This window comes from Lacerta agilis, chromosome 6 (genome assembly GCF_009819535.1).
Source record: "Lacerta agilis isolate rLacAgi1 chromosome 6, rLacAgi1.pri, whole genome shotgun sequence".
Classification (NCBI taxonomy): domain Eukaryota; kingdom Metazoa; phylum Chordata; class Lepidosauria; order Squamata; family Lacertidae; genus Lacerta; species Lacerta agilis.
This window is the reverse complement of record NC_046317.1, coordinates 51965929-51985608: the sequence shown is the minus strand read 5'-3', so window position 1 is coordinate 51985608 and position 19680 is coordinate 51965929. Positions and strand designations below refer to the sequence as shown.

The 19680-nt window shown below is 44.6% G+C and overlaps 1 protein-coding gene across 2 annotated transcripts in view; it reads right to left on the bottom strand.

Annotated features, from left to right (window-relative positions):
• Positions 1-19680, bottom strand: part of DEF6 (DEF6 guanine nucleotide exchange factor) — a 43974-nt gene that overhangs the window by 3714 nt on the left and 20580 nt on the right. For both annotated transcript variants that reach the window (XM_033152664.1, XM_033152666.1), the window contains 7 exons: positions 19071-19211; positions 12475-12660; positions 8322-8549; positions 7039-7185; positions 4424-4532; positions 2843-3141; positions 1314-1480 (listed from right to left, as the gene is read on the bottom strand). In XM_033152664.1, coding sequence (XP_033008555.1) covers positions 1314-1480; positions 2843-3141; positions 4424-4532; positions 7039-7185; positions 8322-8549; positions 12475-12660; positions 19071-19211 — 1277 coding nt within the window. The remainder of the gene's footprint in view (positions 1-1313; positions 1481-2842; positions 3142-4423; positions 4533-7038; positions 7186-8321; positions 8550-12474; positions 12661-19070; positions 19212-19680) is intronic.

The following is a 19680-nucleotide window of genomic DNA, read 5'->3' as shown; positions in this document are numbered from 1 at the left end:
AGATATTGGGGAAAGAGTTTTCTGGGAAATGTTTTGTCCCATCTCAAATCTCTGCAACTACTGTAACTTCCTCTCTACCCCCTTAGCAAATGCCCTGGTGCAATCCTCTCATGTGTAGTTTTCCATTGTCTCACCTTGACCTCTATTCAGAACTGTGTCGTCAAACTCATTCACCTCTGTTGTCACTCTGACAATGCATTCCTCCCACTTAAAGCCCTATGCTGCTTTTTGTCTGTTCCCAGATCCAGCACAAATCCCCTGCCCTTTCTTTTAGAGTCCTCCAAGGCCCAATCTCCATTTTATCTCTCTGCTCTTATTCTGATGTGTCCCTGCCCATGACCTTTGCACCTCCACCCTGTTGTCTGAGGGTTTCCTGCTCCCTCAAAATGCTCCACTGTTTCTCTTAATCTTCTTTTCGCTTTGAGCTAACTGCCCCCTGGAAGACTTCAGAGATGCCATGTCACCCTTCTTCCTTCAAACCCATCCTCAAAACTCTTATTTTCTATGAATACTTTTCCTTCATCTATACCCCACTTCAATTCAGCTAAAATACATGTAGCTGAAATAGATGCATATCCTCTCTGTTTACCCCTGCCTCCATTTCCTTCCTCGTCCTCTGTTGTAGGCACCTTGGTGCAGGAACCATTGTCTTATACTTTGTAAAGTATACGTACATTGATGGCATGGGAAATAATTATAATTATAATGTAATGTAATGTAATGTAATGTAATGTAATGTAATGTAATGTAATGTAATGTAATGTAATGTAATTAATATAATATAATATAATATAATATAATATAGCAAATGGTGCAGTAGAGCAGTGTTCCCCAACGTTGGGCCTCCAGCTCTTTTTGGCCTACAACTCCCATCATCCCTGACCACTGGCCTTGCTAGCTAGGGATGATGGGAGCTGTAGTCCAAAAACAGCTGGAGGCCCAAGGTTGGGGAACACTGCAGTAGAGGACATTTGTGTTGACTCTAGCACAGATCAGCTATACCAGTTCCAGATTTCCCCCATTAAGAGGCGTATAAGGTGCAATGAAAACAACTGAAGGAGCTTCAGTTTTTCTTGGAGAAAGTACACTCATAAATAGTAGTGTCCTGCAAAGTTATAGTTACAGCAAACTGCAAGCCTCAACCCTGGAATTGCTCCCAGTTCTTCCAGCGGGGTAGATGGCAAGGGAGTACATGAGTCCGTCATCTTTGAGGGATCTCACAATTATGCCAGCTGAGCATTTGTTTCAGCTGTCAAAGGACATTATATCCAGAGCTAGTTGCAGGAAGGAAGCCGAGTATTCATTATCCATACCGGGCCTGTGCATATCTCACGGCCTCTTCATCCTGACGAGCTTTAACCTCCTGGTGCAGAGCATCTTGGAGTCGTTGCTGCATCTCCTCCAGTTCTGTGATGCGCTTGCGCTGACGTTCTGCCTCTGCCTCCTTCAGTACCATCTCAGCCTGCATGTTAGCACGAGCCTGCAGGTATAATAATACCATGCGGTTAGTATGTAGAGTACACAGCCCAACAGCAGGGGGCAGAATCAGCTACCTAAACGCAGCCTACAACTCAGCCGTTGGTGCAGACTGTGGTATGGCTTTTGTCATTTCCAGTACAGATTTGTGGATGTACAAAGACAGGCATGCAATAATTAACAGAGTAGAAAGAAGCAAAAGTGATTGGTTCAGTGGGATGTGGGCCTCAGATTGGAATTCTTTTTTGTGGGGGTGGGGTGGGGGGACGTAACACTTATTGGAATGTTGAGAGGTCCATGACCTCCTCTATAGGAGATTTCTGCCTGTTTGCCTTGGTGGCTATTAAATGATGCCATGATGAATATAACAATGCTGAGTTGGACATTTTGCACTATGATATATGGCTGTCATTCTGAAGCTGGGTAGTGACTGCACAGAATTCCACATGAAGCAAGAAAAATATTTTTCCTGACACAGTTCTTTGTTGCATAGAGCCTGAATAATAGTTGATGCATGTTGACTCATTTTACAGCTTGCTTGCTTGCTTGTTTACATTAGACGTGCCACAATTATGCAACAAATAATAAGTAAGCTGCATGCCATGACAAACAGGTGACATTACAGTTTCTAGTATACAGCAGGCCCCTATTTATATCAAGCTATTTGATTAATATCAGCAGTTTACAACTATATAAGCTTGTTATTGGCATCCGTCTGTCTCGACAGACAATGGAGTGTGCCTCCGGTGACCTCCCCAGGGCACAAGTCTAGGCAGCGTGTATGGAGGTCCTGGGCTGCCCACACAAGACCCCCCCTCTCGGCCTTGCTGATGTGGGCCACAGTAAAGCAGAGCAATACATTTGGCACCAGCTTGGCTTCAGGAATTTTGCATATTATTACAAGAACCCTGAACCTGGCAGAGTAGCACATGGGCAGCCAATGCAGATATTTTTGCAGAGATGTCACATTCTGTTGGTCTTGCACCTCCATCAGTAGTGTATAGCCACTGTATTCTGCACTACCTGGAACTTCTAGATAGCACCACACAGCGAAACCATAGTGTACTGCTTAGGTGTGTGAGTTGCTAATCTTAAGCCAAGAGAAAGCAGGCCTTCCATCACTTCATGCTTCTCAAAAGGATGTGCTCCTTCCTCGCCCAGCCAGTCTAGGCTAGAGGTCCCAAGGAGACTTACTGCACAAGCTAGAGCACTGAACAAGCCCCTAAAAAATCCACGGCATTCCTAACCCCTCCTGGGTATTGTTGGCAAGCTGACTGACCCACCAAAGACGCCAAGGAGGGATTTGTATCTTTGTTGGCTGACCTGGTCTATCAGGCAGCCGCCTTGCCCTTCTCTTTGAACCCACCTTTTCAGCTTCCTGCAACTGTATCTCCAGCGTCCTCTGCATTTCCTCATGCTGCTGCTGGCGCCGCTCCTCCTCCTCATGGAGCAAGAGCTCAGCTTGGCGCTGGGCCTCCTTCAGCAGCTCCAGCTCCTGCAGCTTGCGTTCCTTCTCCTCCTGCAGCTGCTTCAGGCGCTGCATCTCCTCCTCCTTGGCGGCCTTCTTCCGCTCCCGCTGCTCCCGCTGCTCCCGCCGCTTCTGCTTCAAGTCCTTGTGCAGAGACTTCTTGCCCTCGGCTTGGAGGCGGATTGCCATCTGGATGGCTGCCAAGGGAAGAAGGGCCAGAGATGTCAGAAGGGGACATAGGGGCTGCCTTGGCTAGCAACTATAAAGAGCCCCTTGACTCACAACCACTTTTCTATCCCTTAGGGTCAGGGAAGCTCAGGTCCAGGGTCCAAACGTGGATCTTAATGTCTTTAAATCTAGTGCTCAGGGATCTTCCTAAGCCACACCCTCTACTGGCCCTGCTTCATGACTTCATGGTTTTGCCTGGCTGGAATGTGACCTTGAATTCTGATAATGTCTCCCATGAATGGAGGATAGAGAAGTGAGTGCATGTAGAAACAAAGCCTAGTGCACAAAGGTAAGATTTACATTAATTGCCCCTCCCACTTTTGCCTCTGGCTCCACCCACCACTGGCATGTGGCCCCTGGAAGGTTACCCCAAAGGGATGTTGCCCACCAATGCCTTAGGCCATCTCCTGTGAGGCTCTTCTCTAAAGCCTCACCCTTTTCAAAAGTGTGTCCGGCACTTGGCAAAGAAGGAGAGGGGCTTTGGCACCCCTATCATGGGACAAGGAGGCTCGACTGGAAGCAATACAGCATAAGCATAAGCCTCCTTAGCTGCCCAAGCTTTTTACCTCATTGAACTGTTCCAATCTCTGCTTGTCTGATTAATCATTTTCATTGTTTTCATGAACTGCATTTCTAAAAAAAAATAAACTTCCCTGCAATTGATTTCGATGATGGGCAATATAAAAATATGTTACAGAAATGCAATCAGGAAGAGTTGCAACATTCAGCACCCATGACCCCCAGAGTTTTGGGATATCTGCTTTCTTGGCTGATGCCATTCAACAGGAACTAAAGCAAAACCAAACTTCCTTTTCATACTGCAAAGTTCATAAAAGTTTTGTGGTATGCAAACGAAGAACTCTATACACTCACACACACGCGCGAGGAAGTGTCAGACTGGCATGACCCTATGTTTCCATATTATCTTGTGTCCTATCTCTAACACTCAATATTATTTAGCTACTACTAGGAGCCCAAGATTCTTGCAGAAGACAATATTAAAATAATATGCACTGAAGTCCCAAATAGTTACACAAGACTGGCTTTCAATACAGAATCATGTGTTTTATGTTTTCATAAAATGTTGGCCATCTGAGTTACTTTAGCTTGGGCAGTTCAAGTCATACGGGGAGAAAGTCAATCCATGAATGAAGGCTACATAAAGGGTTAGAGGCTCTTGCTACTTTCAGTTTCATATCTTAATTTCAGCAAATATTCAAAGGTGCAGGACAGAAGAGCCATAGTACTCACCAAGCGTCCACTCCTGCCTTTGCCTGGTATCCGAGGCACTCATTTCATACGTCCGAGAAGGTGTTTTCACACAGAACATACACCGCTTCCCATCCTTGTCGGGCAAGATCTTTGAATAAAGGAGGAAAAGTTGACATCTCCCTTCAGCCACAAGCCCACCTAGAAGCCAAGACTTGAAATTCCTCAAGCCAAGGATGGCCACCCTTGCCTTTCCCAACCACAAAACAACATCCCCATCAAGACTCTGCAACCCAGCCTGGCAGAAGCGCCCCCTGCTGATTTCCAATCCCTGCTGAAAGTGGAGCTAGCAGTCAGCACTCAATTTACATCCAGTGCTGACTGCAAGCCCTACTTTCAGCAACTATCTTTGCAGCCTTGGCTTGACTTCAAACCATGGCTTCAAATCTTCTTCCCATACAGTATGAGCTGGGGCTGCAAAGGAAGATTCACCTGACTTTAGGCAACTGATAGGTATGGTGGCCTTCCCCACCTGTAAAAAGTGGGCCATGGAGGGCGGGCCAGTTCTGGATTGGATCCAGTCCGTCCCACCCCCCGTCCTCACTATTAACAGGCACAGCATGGCTTGTCTTCTCAATTCCTCTCAGTGTACCCCACCCCCAGGACCCGCACCAGCCCCAGCCCCAGCCCCGCCTGCTCTCTGCCCCCCCCCCCGGTGCTGGAGCATTAAGCTCCGCCACTGGGGGGGAGGCACATTTTTAGATATTAATGTGCACTAAAATTCACTTCAAAGTGTGATAAACAAGTCCTGCTGCATTTGGAGGCTCTCCTACTCATTTTGTCAAGTGAGGACCTGGACTTTGTGCCATGATGGCACTACTGATTCTATCTTGTTTTCCCCATACTTGGCTGTCAGCAATATAGTCATTTCCTTCTTATTTCTCCTTTTGGGGGAAGGTCTTAAACATTTGGGGGAAGGCCTTCTCAGTATGGACAGAGCTGATCCAAGTGTTTCCACCAGACCAAGGACTTCCGGCTGTTCAGTGGAACCTTCCTCTTTCTCTCCCCTTTCCTCACTCCCATTAAATATGTCCTGGGGAATCCACCAAGCCTCCGGAGCAGATGTGGGGAGGGCGCAGGAGGCACACGGGGAGAAGAGAAGGAGACATTCTGCTGCGTAACTGGAGATCACAGAATCATAGAGTTGGAAAGGACCCCGAGGGTCATCTAGTCCAGCCACATGCAATGCAGGAATCTCAACTAGATCATACAAGACAGGTGGTCATCCAACCTTTGCCTCCAAGGAAGGAGAGTCCACCACCTCTCGTGGCAGTTTGTTCCACTGTTGTACAGCTCTTGTCGGAAAGTTATTTCTGCTGTTTCGTTGGAATCTCCTTTATTGTAACTTGGTTTGAGTCCTACCCTCCAGAGTAGGAGAAAACAAGCTTGCTCCATGTGATAGCCCTTCAGATATTTGAAGATGGCTATCATATCACCTCTCAAACTTTGCTTCTCCAAGCTAAACATACCCAATTCCCTCAACCGTTCCTCTTAAGGCCTGGTTTCCAGACCCGTGATCATCTTGGTCACCCTCCTCTGCAAACATTCCAGCTTGTCAATATCCTTCTTAAATTGTGGTGCCCAGAGCAGCACACAGCACTCCAGGTATGGTCTGACCAAGGCAGAATACAGCAGTACTATTACTTCCCTTGATCGAAACCCTATACTTCATTTGATGCAGCCTAGTATAGCATTAACTGCGTAAATGGAGATACCTGTGCCAGTGTAAGCACTTTCTTGGATAACACCCTTTGTTTTGAGATCTTCTGCTGAGCCTCTTCTCAAAGTGCCTTCCATATCAAAAACACAGAATAAAACAAAACAAAACGAAACGAAATTCCTTACAGTAGCACCTTAGAGACCAACTAAGTTTGTTCTTGGCCTCTAAGGTGCTACTGGAAGGAATTTTTTTTTATTTTTTATTTTGTTTTGACTATGGCAGACCAACACGGCTACCTACCTGTAACAGAATAAAACAGTAATGGAGAGGGCTTTACTTTTTCCTGCTGGTGATGCCAGGTTACAGAACCCTCTTCTTAAAGAAGTGTGCCTGCCACCTACATTACAATTTGTTTGGCACCAGGCAAAAACATTTATTTCCCCTCAGGCATTTTTAATATATGTAATTGCTCAAGCCTGCTGTATGTTTTAAGCTGCTGCCTCATGTTATGGTTAACAGTTATGGTTTACTGCTTGTTTTAAGTGTTTTATAAAATGCATAATGAATTATTTTGGACTTGTCATTGACCATCTTGGACTCTTATTGGCTGAGGCATAGTGTACAAATATTTTGTTAATTTGTTTAAACCAGACACCTTCATCTGCATATGCTTTTTTTCTTCCCTCAAAAGGACCTGTACATAGGCTTCAACAGCAACCTTGATAAGGTCCTGTCAGTTTCACAGGACACATCAGGTGGGGTGGGTGGTGAAGGGAATGACACTGGGGTAGGCAACCGGGGAGAGGAGAAGCCACACACAGTCACCAACTGTCTCATAATAATAATAATTTATTTGTACCCTGCCCACTCATCTGGCCGGGTTTCCCCAGCCACTCTGCCTATCATGCTCCTTTTGTTTCAGAGTATGTCCAATTACCTCCACACAAGAGTTTCTGTCCAAAGAAATGCTCCCCTTTTTCTCCTTCCGTTCCTCACTCACATAGTAAGAGAGATCACTGGGCTTTAGGGTGAACCATCGTTCAGACCAGTTCCTTCTCAGATGACCTTTCTTCCATAGATAGCCCTGCTCCCAACCAAAGAGACAGAGAAACAGAGAGTGAGTAAACAAAGATACCTGTACCAAAGATCTTTGCAAGACTCCACCTACATTACAGCCATAGCACAGATTTGCGTCACAAAGGAGCCAAAGAAACTGGCACATTTAGAACATGGATTGTGTCAACTGATCTCCAGCTTATTTTACACAGGTATATGTAAGAGTGTATACATGCATGTTGTATATTCTGAAAGGTATACCTTATCACTAGCTTTATATGAGGTTGCATCCATGTGGCAACTTCCCACATGGCCAATTTACTTCTGATGTGGAATAAGTAAGTGCCACCAACTAGCATGAGGCTTTCTACTAAAGTCTTTCCTTTGAATGAGCTAGATATCAACCTTAATGAACCTTGAGCTTGATCTGCCATCTGAACTATTACAAACAGGACCATGTGGCTTGTGGGTGTCAGGAATGCTGACTTTTTTTCTTCCTCTTTGCGCAGTGGACTTAGCACACTGTCCTATTTCCTCATTGGCTGCTGGCATATCCTCAATGCTGTACACTCAGCATGCTTCCAGAATTTCCCACTTTCAGACATGCTGATTTGGCACTTTGGACAGCTCACACGCCACAAGGGTATTGTGATTCCTGACAGGCTGATCAGGACTGATCAGGATTAGCAAAGTGTGGGAAATCTTCCAAAGGACTGGCATGCAAAATCCCATGCTAGCTGGTAAATACAGCAACTACATCTTGGTGTGCAGAACCCAGAAGAAAAAATGGAACATGCATACAAGCCTCAAAGTTGCCTACCCGATTATCCTTAGCATATGCTGTTACCATTCTATAGGAAAAGACAAATAAACATCAGTGTAGGTTCTCTGGTCTCTTCCCAGATGGTTGCTCCCCACCCCTTTACCTTGTTTTACTGCTCCTCTCACTTCAAATACCACAAATTATATCATTTCCCACCCCTTTAATGCTCTTGTTATCATTGTCCAAAAAGGTAACTAGAATGTGCAGTAGATGCAGTCCCCATCAGGCCAATACAGACTTTATTAGAGAGGAAGAAAGCTGTGCTGGGTCCCTGTGTTACAGGATTATTTCCTGTTCACAAACCCAAGCAAAGGATTTCCTAATCAAGGACAGCTCTTTACCTGTTTGAGCACATCTCCAATGATCTCCTGGTAGACCTCTTCAACAGCCATGCTAATAGCCTCACGCTCAATTCCTCGTAGGAACCGGCCTGAGTTTACCAAGTCAAGAAACTGCCAGACTGTCAAACCACTCTGCTGTTGAGCCTCTTGAGAAAAGAAGTCCTCTAACTCCCCAGAGTTGAGCTCAATGCTCATGGCTGTGCAGATCTTCTTCAGGAGGTATTCCACCTGGAACAAGCAGGGGAAGTCAGCAGAGAAGGAACTAACCATGTTCTCTACTTCTGGGTATAGGTTGTAGTTTGAATTCCCCCTTGGGATAACATTCATTTCCTTCTTGTGCTGTGGATTTTCACTCCATAGACTCTTATTGCTTCAAGTCAGTTCTTGCTTCAAGAATTCTAACTGTGGTTCCACATGGCAACAATATATAGTGACATATTCTCTGAGCCCGGTTTTGGTTGGGGAGGGCGGGGTATAAATAAAATTATTATTATTATTATTATTATTATTATTATTATTATTATTATTATTAAAATTCTCCAATAACTGTACTCAGGAGAAAGATTCAAAGTCCAAAGTCAAAGGCCGCCCAGAGTGGCTGGGGAGACCCGGCCAGATGGGCGGGGTATAAATAATAAATTATTATTATTATTATTATTATTATTATTATTATTATTATTATTATTTAGAAGCATCATTCAGTTCAATAGAACTTATTCCCAGAAAGTATATTTAGGACTGCAGATTTCAATCAGTAAATGACCTCCTTTCCTTTGGGGGCAGATTCACAGCCACCTCTTTCAAGTTGACTGGGACTACCCCCTTTCACAAAAAGGCATTTATTACTTAATGGATTCCACAAATCAATCCTCTTCTGCTTGATGTTATCAATCATAGAAAGCAAGCGCCGAGTCAACATGTGGTACCCTCAACTCGCCCCCCCCCTACTGAGTACCATGTCTGTGTCACAATAACTGAAAATCCTCCTTCTAAAAAGAACCAGTGTTCTAGATTCATTCAACTGAATGCAGCATTTGTGGTACCCAAGTTATACCAAATGCAAAGTGTTTTGCAAACATATTATATGGTGCTTACATCCACCTGCAAGCCAAGCTGGAGTAAACTCTGAATGACTCAGAAAAGCTCTGCTAAACAACGTCCCAATTACAGAATGGCAGAGAAGTATTGCTCCTTTGCTGCCACCACCACCACCACCAAAACAGGCACAATAATGTGTTTATTCCCACTGAGTTTTCCATTATCTCCATCCCAACAGGGAAACGGACAGAAACAAAAGTAAAATTAGTTGGCTTTGCCTGTCATTGGCTTTGTTTACTTTGGCCTTCCTGCATTCCACTCTACTAGTCCCCATAGTTATTAGCCACAGCTGCCACTACCTGTGCTATGAAAAGGTGTCTAAATACACCTGAAGGCTGAAATCTCGTAGTCACTTCCCCAGGTGTGAAGTCCAATGGAACTCAATGGGATATACTTCTGTATAGATGCCCAGAGGTTTGCAGCATCTCCTAGGATTTATTGTTTATTTTGACTATTTACTCAGAAGCCAGATGCCAATGCTAGATTTAAAAATAAAAAAATCCTCATCCATTGTGGATTCTTACACAAAACTACCAAATTCTTTAAAAACAAATGCACGCTAGCAGATGCTCAACTCCACTGTTGGTGGAGTTAGAAAGACAGCATGCTTTTTCAAGACCTGAACAGGAAATGCCTTGGTAGGAAACAGGAAGCGTAGCTGATGACTGCATGTGCACACAGGCCCTTTTCTGCTGAACTATAAGGGGGATGGAGCAAGAGTGTCAGACACAGGGGAGAGAAAAGCTTGATGGCTGTCATCTCATCTGACATCAGCTGATGAGCTAGATGCAGTGGAAACTCCTGGAAACTATATGAGATTATTTTCTGGCTAGGTTTTTATTGGGTTTGGGGCCAATGTGAGTCGTGGTTTAGTTTCTGGTCTTTAGATTTACAAGCCACCTGACTGAGATTTTGCCTCTGTACTAAGGAAATCTCTTTCCCTCCACAACATGTCTTGTGGAATTTAGAGATTATTGCTGTTATTACTGGCTCTGCTAGACTCAACAGCATTTCTTTATTGCAATTAACCCTTTGGGTGGAGCCAGCATGTTCCAGATTCGTATCTCAACGTGTTTCAAGAATGGGTGTGTCCAGACCTGCAGTTTTTCAGTCTACAACAGAAAGCAGCATGAGGAGCAGCCCGCATCCTCTCACTGCACACATGAACTGGGTTTACACTCTCACTCTAAAGGACGGATGACATTAATTAGACATGCATGTTTCTGCATGACTGGCCTAAATGAAAGTCACACGCTGTCCCATTTCCTGGCTGTTGTTTCTCTCCGCCTCTAAGCTGGCTTGTTTGGTTTGGGTTGTTTTTTTTTTTAACGTTGAGTCTGTGGCACTAACCTTTTGCATGCATTCATGTAGATGCCTTGTCTGTATGTTGGCTAGTCTCCTCCCAGCAGAAGCTAAACACACCCACAGTGTTAACCCAGAATCCAACCACCTCACAGAATCTTATTCCCCCACTCTCAAAAAATATTTTTCCCCCATACCCTGCCTGAGGCCATCTCCAGGCTACCCATTTGTGTGTGTGGAAAAATAAAGAAAATGTATTAGGTGTGATTGCATGTATGAGAACAACTGTGCAAATTCAGCATTTATGAAACCCAAAGCACCTGCAGTTTTAGGAGAAGCATGGATGTAAGGGAAGCAGATGAAAATTGCTATCAGGACACTGAGAAACAGAAGTGAAATACAGCACTTTGAGAAGGGCCGTAGATCAGTGGTAGAGCACATCATTTCCAGGCAGAAGGTCCCAAGTTCAGTCCCTGCTATATCCAGGACTAGAGCTGGCAAGTACCAGCCAGAGCCCCATAGAGCTGTCGTGGAGGTCTGGTTGGATCTTGAGAAGCAGAAGGAGGAGATCAGGGAGCTGCAGTTAGATGACACTGGGGAGGGTCCTAGTGGGACAGGAGAAATTCCAGGGAATCCCTGTCAGGTATCCAACATCAGGGAGGGGAAGGGGAGCTGGGAAACTCTGATCCAGGGGAGGCGCCAGGTGGCTTAACAGAGGAGAATTCAACCCCAATGACATATGATGCTGCTATTCAGGTGCTTCCTCCTGTCAGCACAGAGCCTCCTGCTTTTAAGGAGGCAACAGAGTATAAATCTGATGCTGATCACACACTGACAGTGCTTCCAAGAACAAGGAGATGCCAGCACTAACACAAGTAGACCTCCCATGCCTAACTTGGAGGACTCCATGTTTGTTTGCCTAGCCCTGAGACTTTGGCTGCTTGCACTAACTGCTATGTCAGCCCCATCCTTTTATAAGAAAGATGCAGGTGGCATGTTGCTTGTGGGTCAACATCTTAGCTTGTGCCTAGCCATGCCTATGTATCTCTGTGGCTCCTTGTAACCTGAGTCTGGTCCATGCACTGTTTTGACTTTTGCAGTAAAGCCTTTGGCAGAAACAAGAGTCTGCCGTTCCAGTTCTTCATCTAGCAGTGAGAGCCAGGACACTCACACCTGAAATCTGGGGGAATCATTGGCAGCCAGTGGACAATAGTGATGCTCCAATGATCTGACTCTGCATAAGGCAGCTTCCTATGTTCCACATACAAGAACGTTTGTTTTTGGATGCATCAAAAAGCAATGCCACTCAAAAGTATGAATGGGGTAGAACTCTCTATAGAGGAATCGGCATGAGGGGGAAAGTATAACAGATCATACATTGTGCAGGAGATTTGTAAGCACGAGCGAAACAGGGGCTATAAAGCAGCAACTCTCACAGGTGATTGCATAGGGACACACAGCATATTAACATGTAGAAAACGATGTCTTCTTGTTCACCATATTCATCCCTTGGCCACACAGGGTGGAATCTTGAGCAGTGATCAGATGATGCAAGAGGCAGCATAGTTTGGATCTGCAGGCCTGTATACAGAAATCTATGATAGCTAGACTCAGACATGTATATAACTGCACTTCAGACAATGATTATAATCACATGGCTAAGCCCTAACGATGCAAAATATACATAGTGTGACTCATCCCTTATCAAAAGCACTACAAAACAAAAAATAGCATTGCTTAAAAGCAATCATACCTCATCAGGAACCATAACAAGAGGGTACTTGTCTTCGGATAAGAAGTTAAAGAGACACCAAAGTTTGAAAGCATCTTCATGGGATACAACACTGTTCCCATTCCGGTTTGGCTTGTAATTCTTCTTTGCTGTCAAGGTCCAGCAAAGCTCATCAAAACTCTCCTTGACAAAAGCACCTTCTTCTACCTGCAAACAAAACGTAAGTGATAGCTCTAGTGTTCTGGAGCAAACAGTGTGATGCAGCAGCAGCAGCAAGCAAACCAACAAACCTAATGCTATTCTAGGCTGCATCAACAGAATTACAGTGGCCTAATCAAGTGACTGGTTGAGTGGGGTGACGAGTACCAAAGCACACGGAAACACCATTTACCTTCCCACCGCAGCGGTACCTATTTATCTACTTGCACTGGTATGCTTTGAAACTGCTAGGATGGCAGAAGCTGGGGCAGAGCAACAGGAGGTCACTCTAACCACTACACCACACTGGCTCTCAGGTGTCCAGTCAGGTGATGCATGCTGGCGATGATTAGGGTCAAAGCCAGCAATGGGTAGGGCCAGAGACACCCTCTTCCTTCTCTCTCTTTATGTTACAGACTTTTCTCTCTCGCACCCCCCTTCACCTCTTCCTTTCTACCCCACAGACTGTCAGTGGAAAGACAGGTCACTCTTTCCAGAGGTTTGAACTGATAATTTGGAAAATGTTTCTCCCCCTCACCCTTCCATTGCTACATCTGTTTTGGCTCACTCCCCATTTTTTCCTCCAACACCTTCCTCCTCTGGGCTCCCCCCACCCACCCAAATTCAGTTGTGGGATATATATGGCCTTCAGACCAGAGGTTACTCTTCTATGGTTTAATCTTTGGCAGTGAGTACATATACATATTTAGCATCTGGTGGTAGCCAGTTATTATTTCAAAGCATCTGGTTTCAGCTTTTTCTAAGGGACATACCATTTAGACACTTGGTTTAGGAACCCTCCAGGTGCCCTTTCTCTTAGGCATTCATGTTTGTGATGCTTGTGATGATATTGAGGCAGTCCTGCTTTCATCAGCGATTTCACCTACATAGGTTTTGGGGTGTCACACTGCTTCATTTCCAATCAGTGCATCTCATGTAACATCCTGCTAAAACCCTGTAGCTTTTTATACCATGAATATCCTGGTTTATTTCTGTTCCTGTTTTGCTATAGCACCGCAGGACAGCAATAATGTGGTAGTACTGGGGAAGCCTCACAGAAGCAACTAATAAAACAGAATAAATTCACAACTCCCGTTCACTATTATTGTGTCAAGAACTTGTTGCAAAATACACCTGCCATAAAACACTAGTCAGGGAGGGACCCAGCAATTCTCCTCATACAGAGATGAGAAAAGCTTCTCCTTCTGCAATGTCCTTATCTGCACAACTGTTGGTGATAAAAGAGTCCTATATCCTTTTGCATCTGGTTACTCTAACTGACTAGCAATGGATGAACTCATTTTTGCTTAGTTGGGGTATTGGCATTTACAAACTTTCTTGCTGAGTATTCAGAAAACAGTTCATCTATTTTCTGAACACTCTCTCCAAACTTATAACACTGCACTGGCAGATGTGTCCTAATGAACCTTAATAATAATATTCCTTCTTTGGTAGTGTGGCTCCCAGCACCAGCCACGGTGGAGAACTACTTGGAAAATCCAGCCACCATCTCTTCCCCACCCCCACCCCCCCAAAAAAACCCACACCAGGAATAAAAGAGGCTTTTAGAGCCAGATGGGGAGAATAAACCACACATTTACAAGAAACCATCCAAGTAAATTGACTCAGATAATGCAGATTAATTAGTCTTTTAACTTTTGTCATAGTTCTCTTAAAAAACAACACTTCTGCATTTCTGTTAATTTTCAACCACAACATACTATTTTACCTATTCATAAGAATTTTAGATACTAGTCATAGCTCAGATGAACACATGCAACAATTCCCCAAAGTTCAAGGGAACCATGAAGTGACTAAGATAGCGTGAGGACACAAAAAGAGCATGATGGATCAGGACAGTGACCCTCTCAATGAGCATCCTTTTCTCACAGTAGCCAACCAGAGGCTTGTGAATCATCAATATTATTATCTCCCATATGGCAGAGGAGAAAGGTGGGTAGGAGAGATTGAGGATGAGAGAGACCGGTTTGCCCAAGGCCACTCAGCGAGTTCATGGCAGAGATGACATTTGAACCGGGGAAATACCAATTCATAGTGCAGTCTGTTAGCCACCAGCACTCCATTTGCTTCTCCTGTGCAATTGCATCAAGCCTCAAAAGGTACTTTGCAGTAAGGGAAGTGATACACAATTGTTCCCTGGCTCTTTAAGCGGGTAAGTGTGTGTGTGTGTGTGTGTGTGTGTGTGTGTGATCTGGCCATCTTCCATAGCTAGTCTCTAAACTACTGTTTCACAGTTTTCATCCAGCAAAAGGTTACCATGCCAAGATAACACTAGGCAGATGTGCCAGTTCTGCTACTAGCTAATGGGGACCAAAAGGATAATGAAACAGCTATGATCATCCTTGTGATTTGTAGCTGGGGTTGCCTGCATATAAATTGTATTCAGATCATTTGGAGTGGGCAGCGAGTGGCAGCCAGCCAGGAATTTAGCACATGCCCCATGACTCAAGCTTGTGCTTTATCCAAGGCACGAAAGAGTCCAGAGCTCTCTGCATAATGCACAGCTGACACGTAAACCATGTTCTGGAAATAAAAGAGTCTAAATTCTCTCTGAATTTAAACCTTAAGTTTTAAAGCCTGAAGCCTAGCATTGCCAACTAGGCCTTGCTGGCATCTTACAGTCCTGCAAAGTGTGCCTGTTATTTGGGAGAGTCTTAAGGCTACATCTACGTAAAACCTGTCTAGATTTCCAAGTTGGAACACTTGTGCACTATCAGAAAAAATAGTTGGCAATAGCTACCTTTTCACCTCAGGTCACAAATATGCCACTAAGCAAAAGTCTAACTATGCAGAAAGTACCACCTGTTAGCTCTGGGGGGCAAATCAGGACTGAAACCTCCAGGCCATGTAGATTACAGAAAACAGGATGCATTGCACAGGGTAAAGTGCATCCAGTTTTCAATATCAGCACTCTGTTGATGTGTCCTAATCGTGCCAGTGCATCAAAATCCAGAAGATGCAGAGAAAAGCATCCACATACAAAATGATACAGGTCAGGAATATGTTCTGGGTGTGTTCTGTGTACTTGGTTGTAAGGGAATTCAGAAGTGCCCAGATTACAGGGGTCCAACATGATAAATTGTACCATTTCTTTGTTGAAAAAGAAAAACAAAGCCTAAGTTATTCACCTTGAAAATCCAGAATTCTCTAATAATAATAATAATTAGAGCCCATCTACTTATAATTAATGGATTTAGTTTAAGCGTGTTTAGCAGATTCATATACATCAGGTACGTCCAACAGGTAGATCGTGATCTACTGGTAGATCACTGGATGTCTGTGGTAGATCACTGGTAGATCACTGGCTCCCCCCAGAAAAGCTCAACAACTTTGACCTGAACCCAAAAAAGTGGGTAGATCACTGCCAGTTTTTAACTCTGTAAGTAGATCACAGTCTCTTGGGAGTTGGCCACCCCTGATACACATTAACCTGACCTACAAGCCTTGGAATTTTAATTTCACAGAATTTTGGGAGTGCATTGGCAAAGACTGGAGTGTGTGATAGTTGGAAATCAGAAACTTGTTCATTCTGAAACAAAACCTGATTGTGTGTGAAGATTTGAGATTCCCTGGTATGCCAAGAAAAACATAGGGCACAAATAGGGGTGTTTTCAATGCTAGTCCTACTCACTGTAGACCCTCTAAACTTAATGCACTTAGGTTCATTAGTTTCAATGGGTCTACTCTGAGTAGGAGTAGAACCTAGGTTTATTAGTTTCAATGGGTCTACTCTGAGTAGGACCAGCATTGACAATCCATAGCTATGAAGCCAATGCAAACCACCTGGATCTTCTGTAGGCATATTTGTGACTTTTTACACTAGGGTAAAAGGGCTTTCCTGAGGGCAAATCCCCCCCCCCACAACCTGTGCTTGACTCAAAACAGCATATCTTCACAACTGATAGAGAGTGACATGACAATCAGATCATTTATTTCAAGACAGCACATTCTCTATATGCATGAGTTTGTTTCCTTAATCATTTCACACTTGCGCAGTTTAGTTTGCTCCCTGTATGGGCTGCTGCTGGGTGATGAGTCATTGGAGAAGGTAGCACTGTTTCCTGCTAATTGGAGGAGATATCCAAATTAACAGAAAGAGTATTCTCAGACCGCATTCCCACCTTGAGGCAAGATTATTCTGTTGGGCTGGTGGTTGCAGTGCAAGTCAGGCCTACTCAATAATGTGGAGTGGGGGGAGGAAGGGAGGGGACTCCTAATGACATTCACAAACTCTACCCCAGGACTACACCAAAGCAGCCTCCTCAAAGCCTTCTAAAAACAATAAACAACAGTGGAATCCTAAACTGGCTTCCTCAAATCTACTCAATGGGTTGTACTTAAGTATGTCATTCCAAAAGGCAAGGGCACTGGGCCCCTGTAATTTGAGCACTCCTGAATTCCCTTACAGCAGGAATGTAGAACATGGGCCCCTGCAGATGTTGCTGCACCACAGCTCCCATCTCCCCTGATGGGAGGTGGAGTCTAGCAGCAACTGGAAGGCTACAACCTTACCTTCCAAGGAAGAGTTTTGTGCTCAAGAGTTGTATATAACAAAAGGGTTCACATGCTTGCCACTCCTCCTCCTCTTCTTCCTACTTGCCCCCCTCCCCCACAACCAGTCATCATGGTGTAGCACAATCGAGGAAGGATGCTAATGTCCTTCATCAGAAAATCAGGCATTAGAGGGACCAGAAAACCAACAGGGAGCCTTAGGACTGCTGAATGCTGCCACCACTTTGCTGTGAAGGCAAATACTGTTTAAAGCAGGAATGGGGAACTGGTGGCCTTCTAGCTTTTGTTAAACTCCAACTCCCATCACCTGCAGCCAACAGGGCCGTGGTCAGGGATGATGGGAGTTGTAGTCCAACGAGGCCTGGAAGGCTACAGGTTCCCCCCACCTCTGGGTTGCAGTTTAACAGTGAAACTTCTGAACAGTTTTTGCAACCATAGCAAAATGGCTCATGGTGTGTCTAGGCTTCAAGTTGCTCTATGGCTGGCAGGATTGGTGTGTGTTTGTGCAGAGTGGCTGGTGGCAGCTGCAGTGGGGAAAGTAGTGGACAACAGCAGTGGAGAGGCAGAAGGCCCCTCCAGTTTTTCTGCCACATTCGGACTCCACCTCCTTATCCAAAAAGCTCAACTTGCCACATGGCAGGAACAACCCTATGAAGCTGCCATGAATCTCTCTCTCTCTCTCTCTCTCTCTCTCTCTCTCTCTCTCTCTGTGTGTGTGTGTGTGTGTGTGTGTCTAAGCCTGGAGAAGACAGCTCATAACGTTCCCCTTCAAGGAACAAAGATGCCTTTGAAATACAGAGAACCAGATAGGAATCCAGTTTCTTATTTTAAAATCTTTTCTTCCTAACAAGCATCCAAAAAGATCTTTAAGATGGAGAGTGGGGTTTTTGCCAGCAGACTTTCAAAATTCATTTGAAACTCATTGACACAGATTTGCGCATTCCCCAGGGCTTGATGGTGGGTTGTAGGAAGGGGAAAAGAAGCAGCAAATCTGCTCCTGTTTGCTGTCCCGTTTTCTCAACCTTAACTAGGATTCCATTTGCACTGAAATGCTCTGAACCCACCAAAGCCAAGTATTCCATGCAAGGGGCTTTATTACTGCTTCACAGTCCCTCTATACAAAGTGGTCGTGAATCTGAAAATCAGGATTAACAGCTTCCTTGAAAGCCTGGGAGGCACTCAAGACACTATGATTAACTGAAAATCCTCCAAGTAGCACAAATCTGACCATGCTTGGAAGGGCTGACATCCCATTTCTGCTTCCTTCCTCCTTTGTTCCTCACACGTCATACACAGCTTTCACGTAAAATGTGGGTTGCCTCTTCCTTTTTGCCCCTCTACCCATTCTTTTCCCCACTCAGGGGAGTGCTCTTAATAAGTTGATCCACTTAAACAATTGTTCAGTGTCTTATTTACATTTTTTAAATAAAAAAGCCAAACTCAGTCAGTGGGGGGGGGGGGTTAAAATTGAAAAACTACTCTGGGGATGAGGTGGGAAGTGGACAAGGCACAGCTGTAGCTGAATGATAGACCATCTGCTTGGCAGAAAGAAGGTTCCCAAGTTCAATTGCCAGCATCTCCAAATAGGGTTAGGAAAGAGTCCTGCCTGAAACTTTGGAGAGCTGCTGCCAGTCAGTGTAGACAGTATAGAGCTAGATGGACTAATGGTCCCACTCGGTATAAAACAGCTTCCTGTGTTCTTCTTGTTACATCTCATATCACCAGCCAGTCATCAGTGTGCTCAGTTGCTCCTGCTGGAAACTAGTAAAACTGTTCCTTTCCCGCCCTGCGTTTGATACTGCCTAGACACTTGTAGGGCCCAAAGTTCCCCACCTCTGATCTAAGAAGAAGGAGCTTCAAACAGATACAAGGAGAAATGGGCTTGCCTTGTCCAGGATGTATTTGTTGAGATATGGCATATACCCTTGACTTGATACTGGCCCATCGTCATCATCCTTGAAGTGTTCCTCCAGTGCCACAGGATCATGAGGGATGCACAGCACGGTGTACAGGTTGTGAGAGAGCACCTGAGAGAATAGAGGAAAGACAGGCCATCAGGACAAGACAGAACCAAATTAGACACAATGAGGGCAGACATATATTTTATTTTATTCTCACATCTGCCTTATTGACATAACAAGTAGGGAATGGAGTGGGGAAGGGTTCAGCCTCCCTCACCCACACACCTCTACTGATGCCCCATGTCTTTTTGGCTTAAACATGAACAAATGCAGACACATGAATGATAACCTTGGCTGCCAAAACTATGGTCCCATGATACTTAAAAAATAAAGCAGTCTGGCTTAGGGCAATGTCTTCCCAATGTGACACTTCAAGGATTAAACTATTTAGCTGCTAAGCAATCGGATGAAAAGTGGGGGTGAGCAGCACCATAGCCAAGATGCTCTGCAGATTCAATCCCCAGCAACTTCAGGTAGGATTGGAGAAATACTCTTGTTCTGAAAACCTAGGCAATTTCCTATGTTCCTATAATAA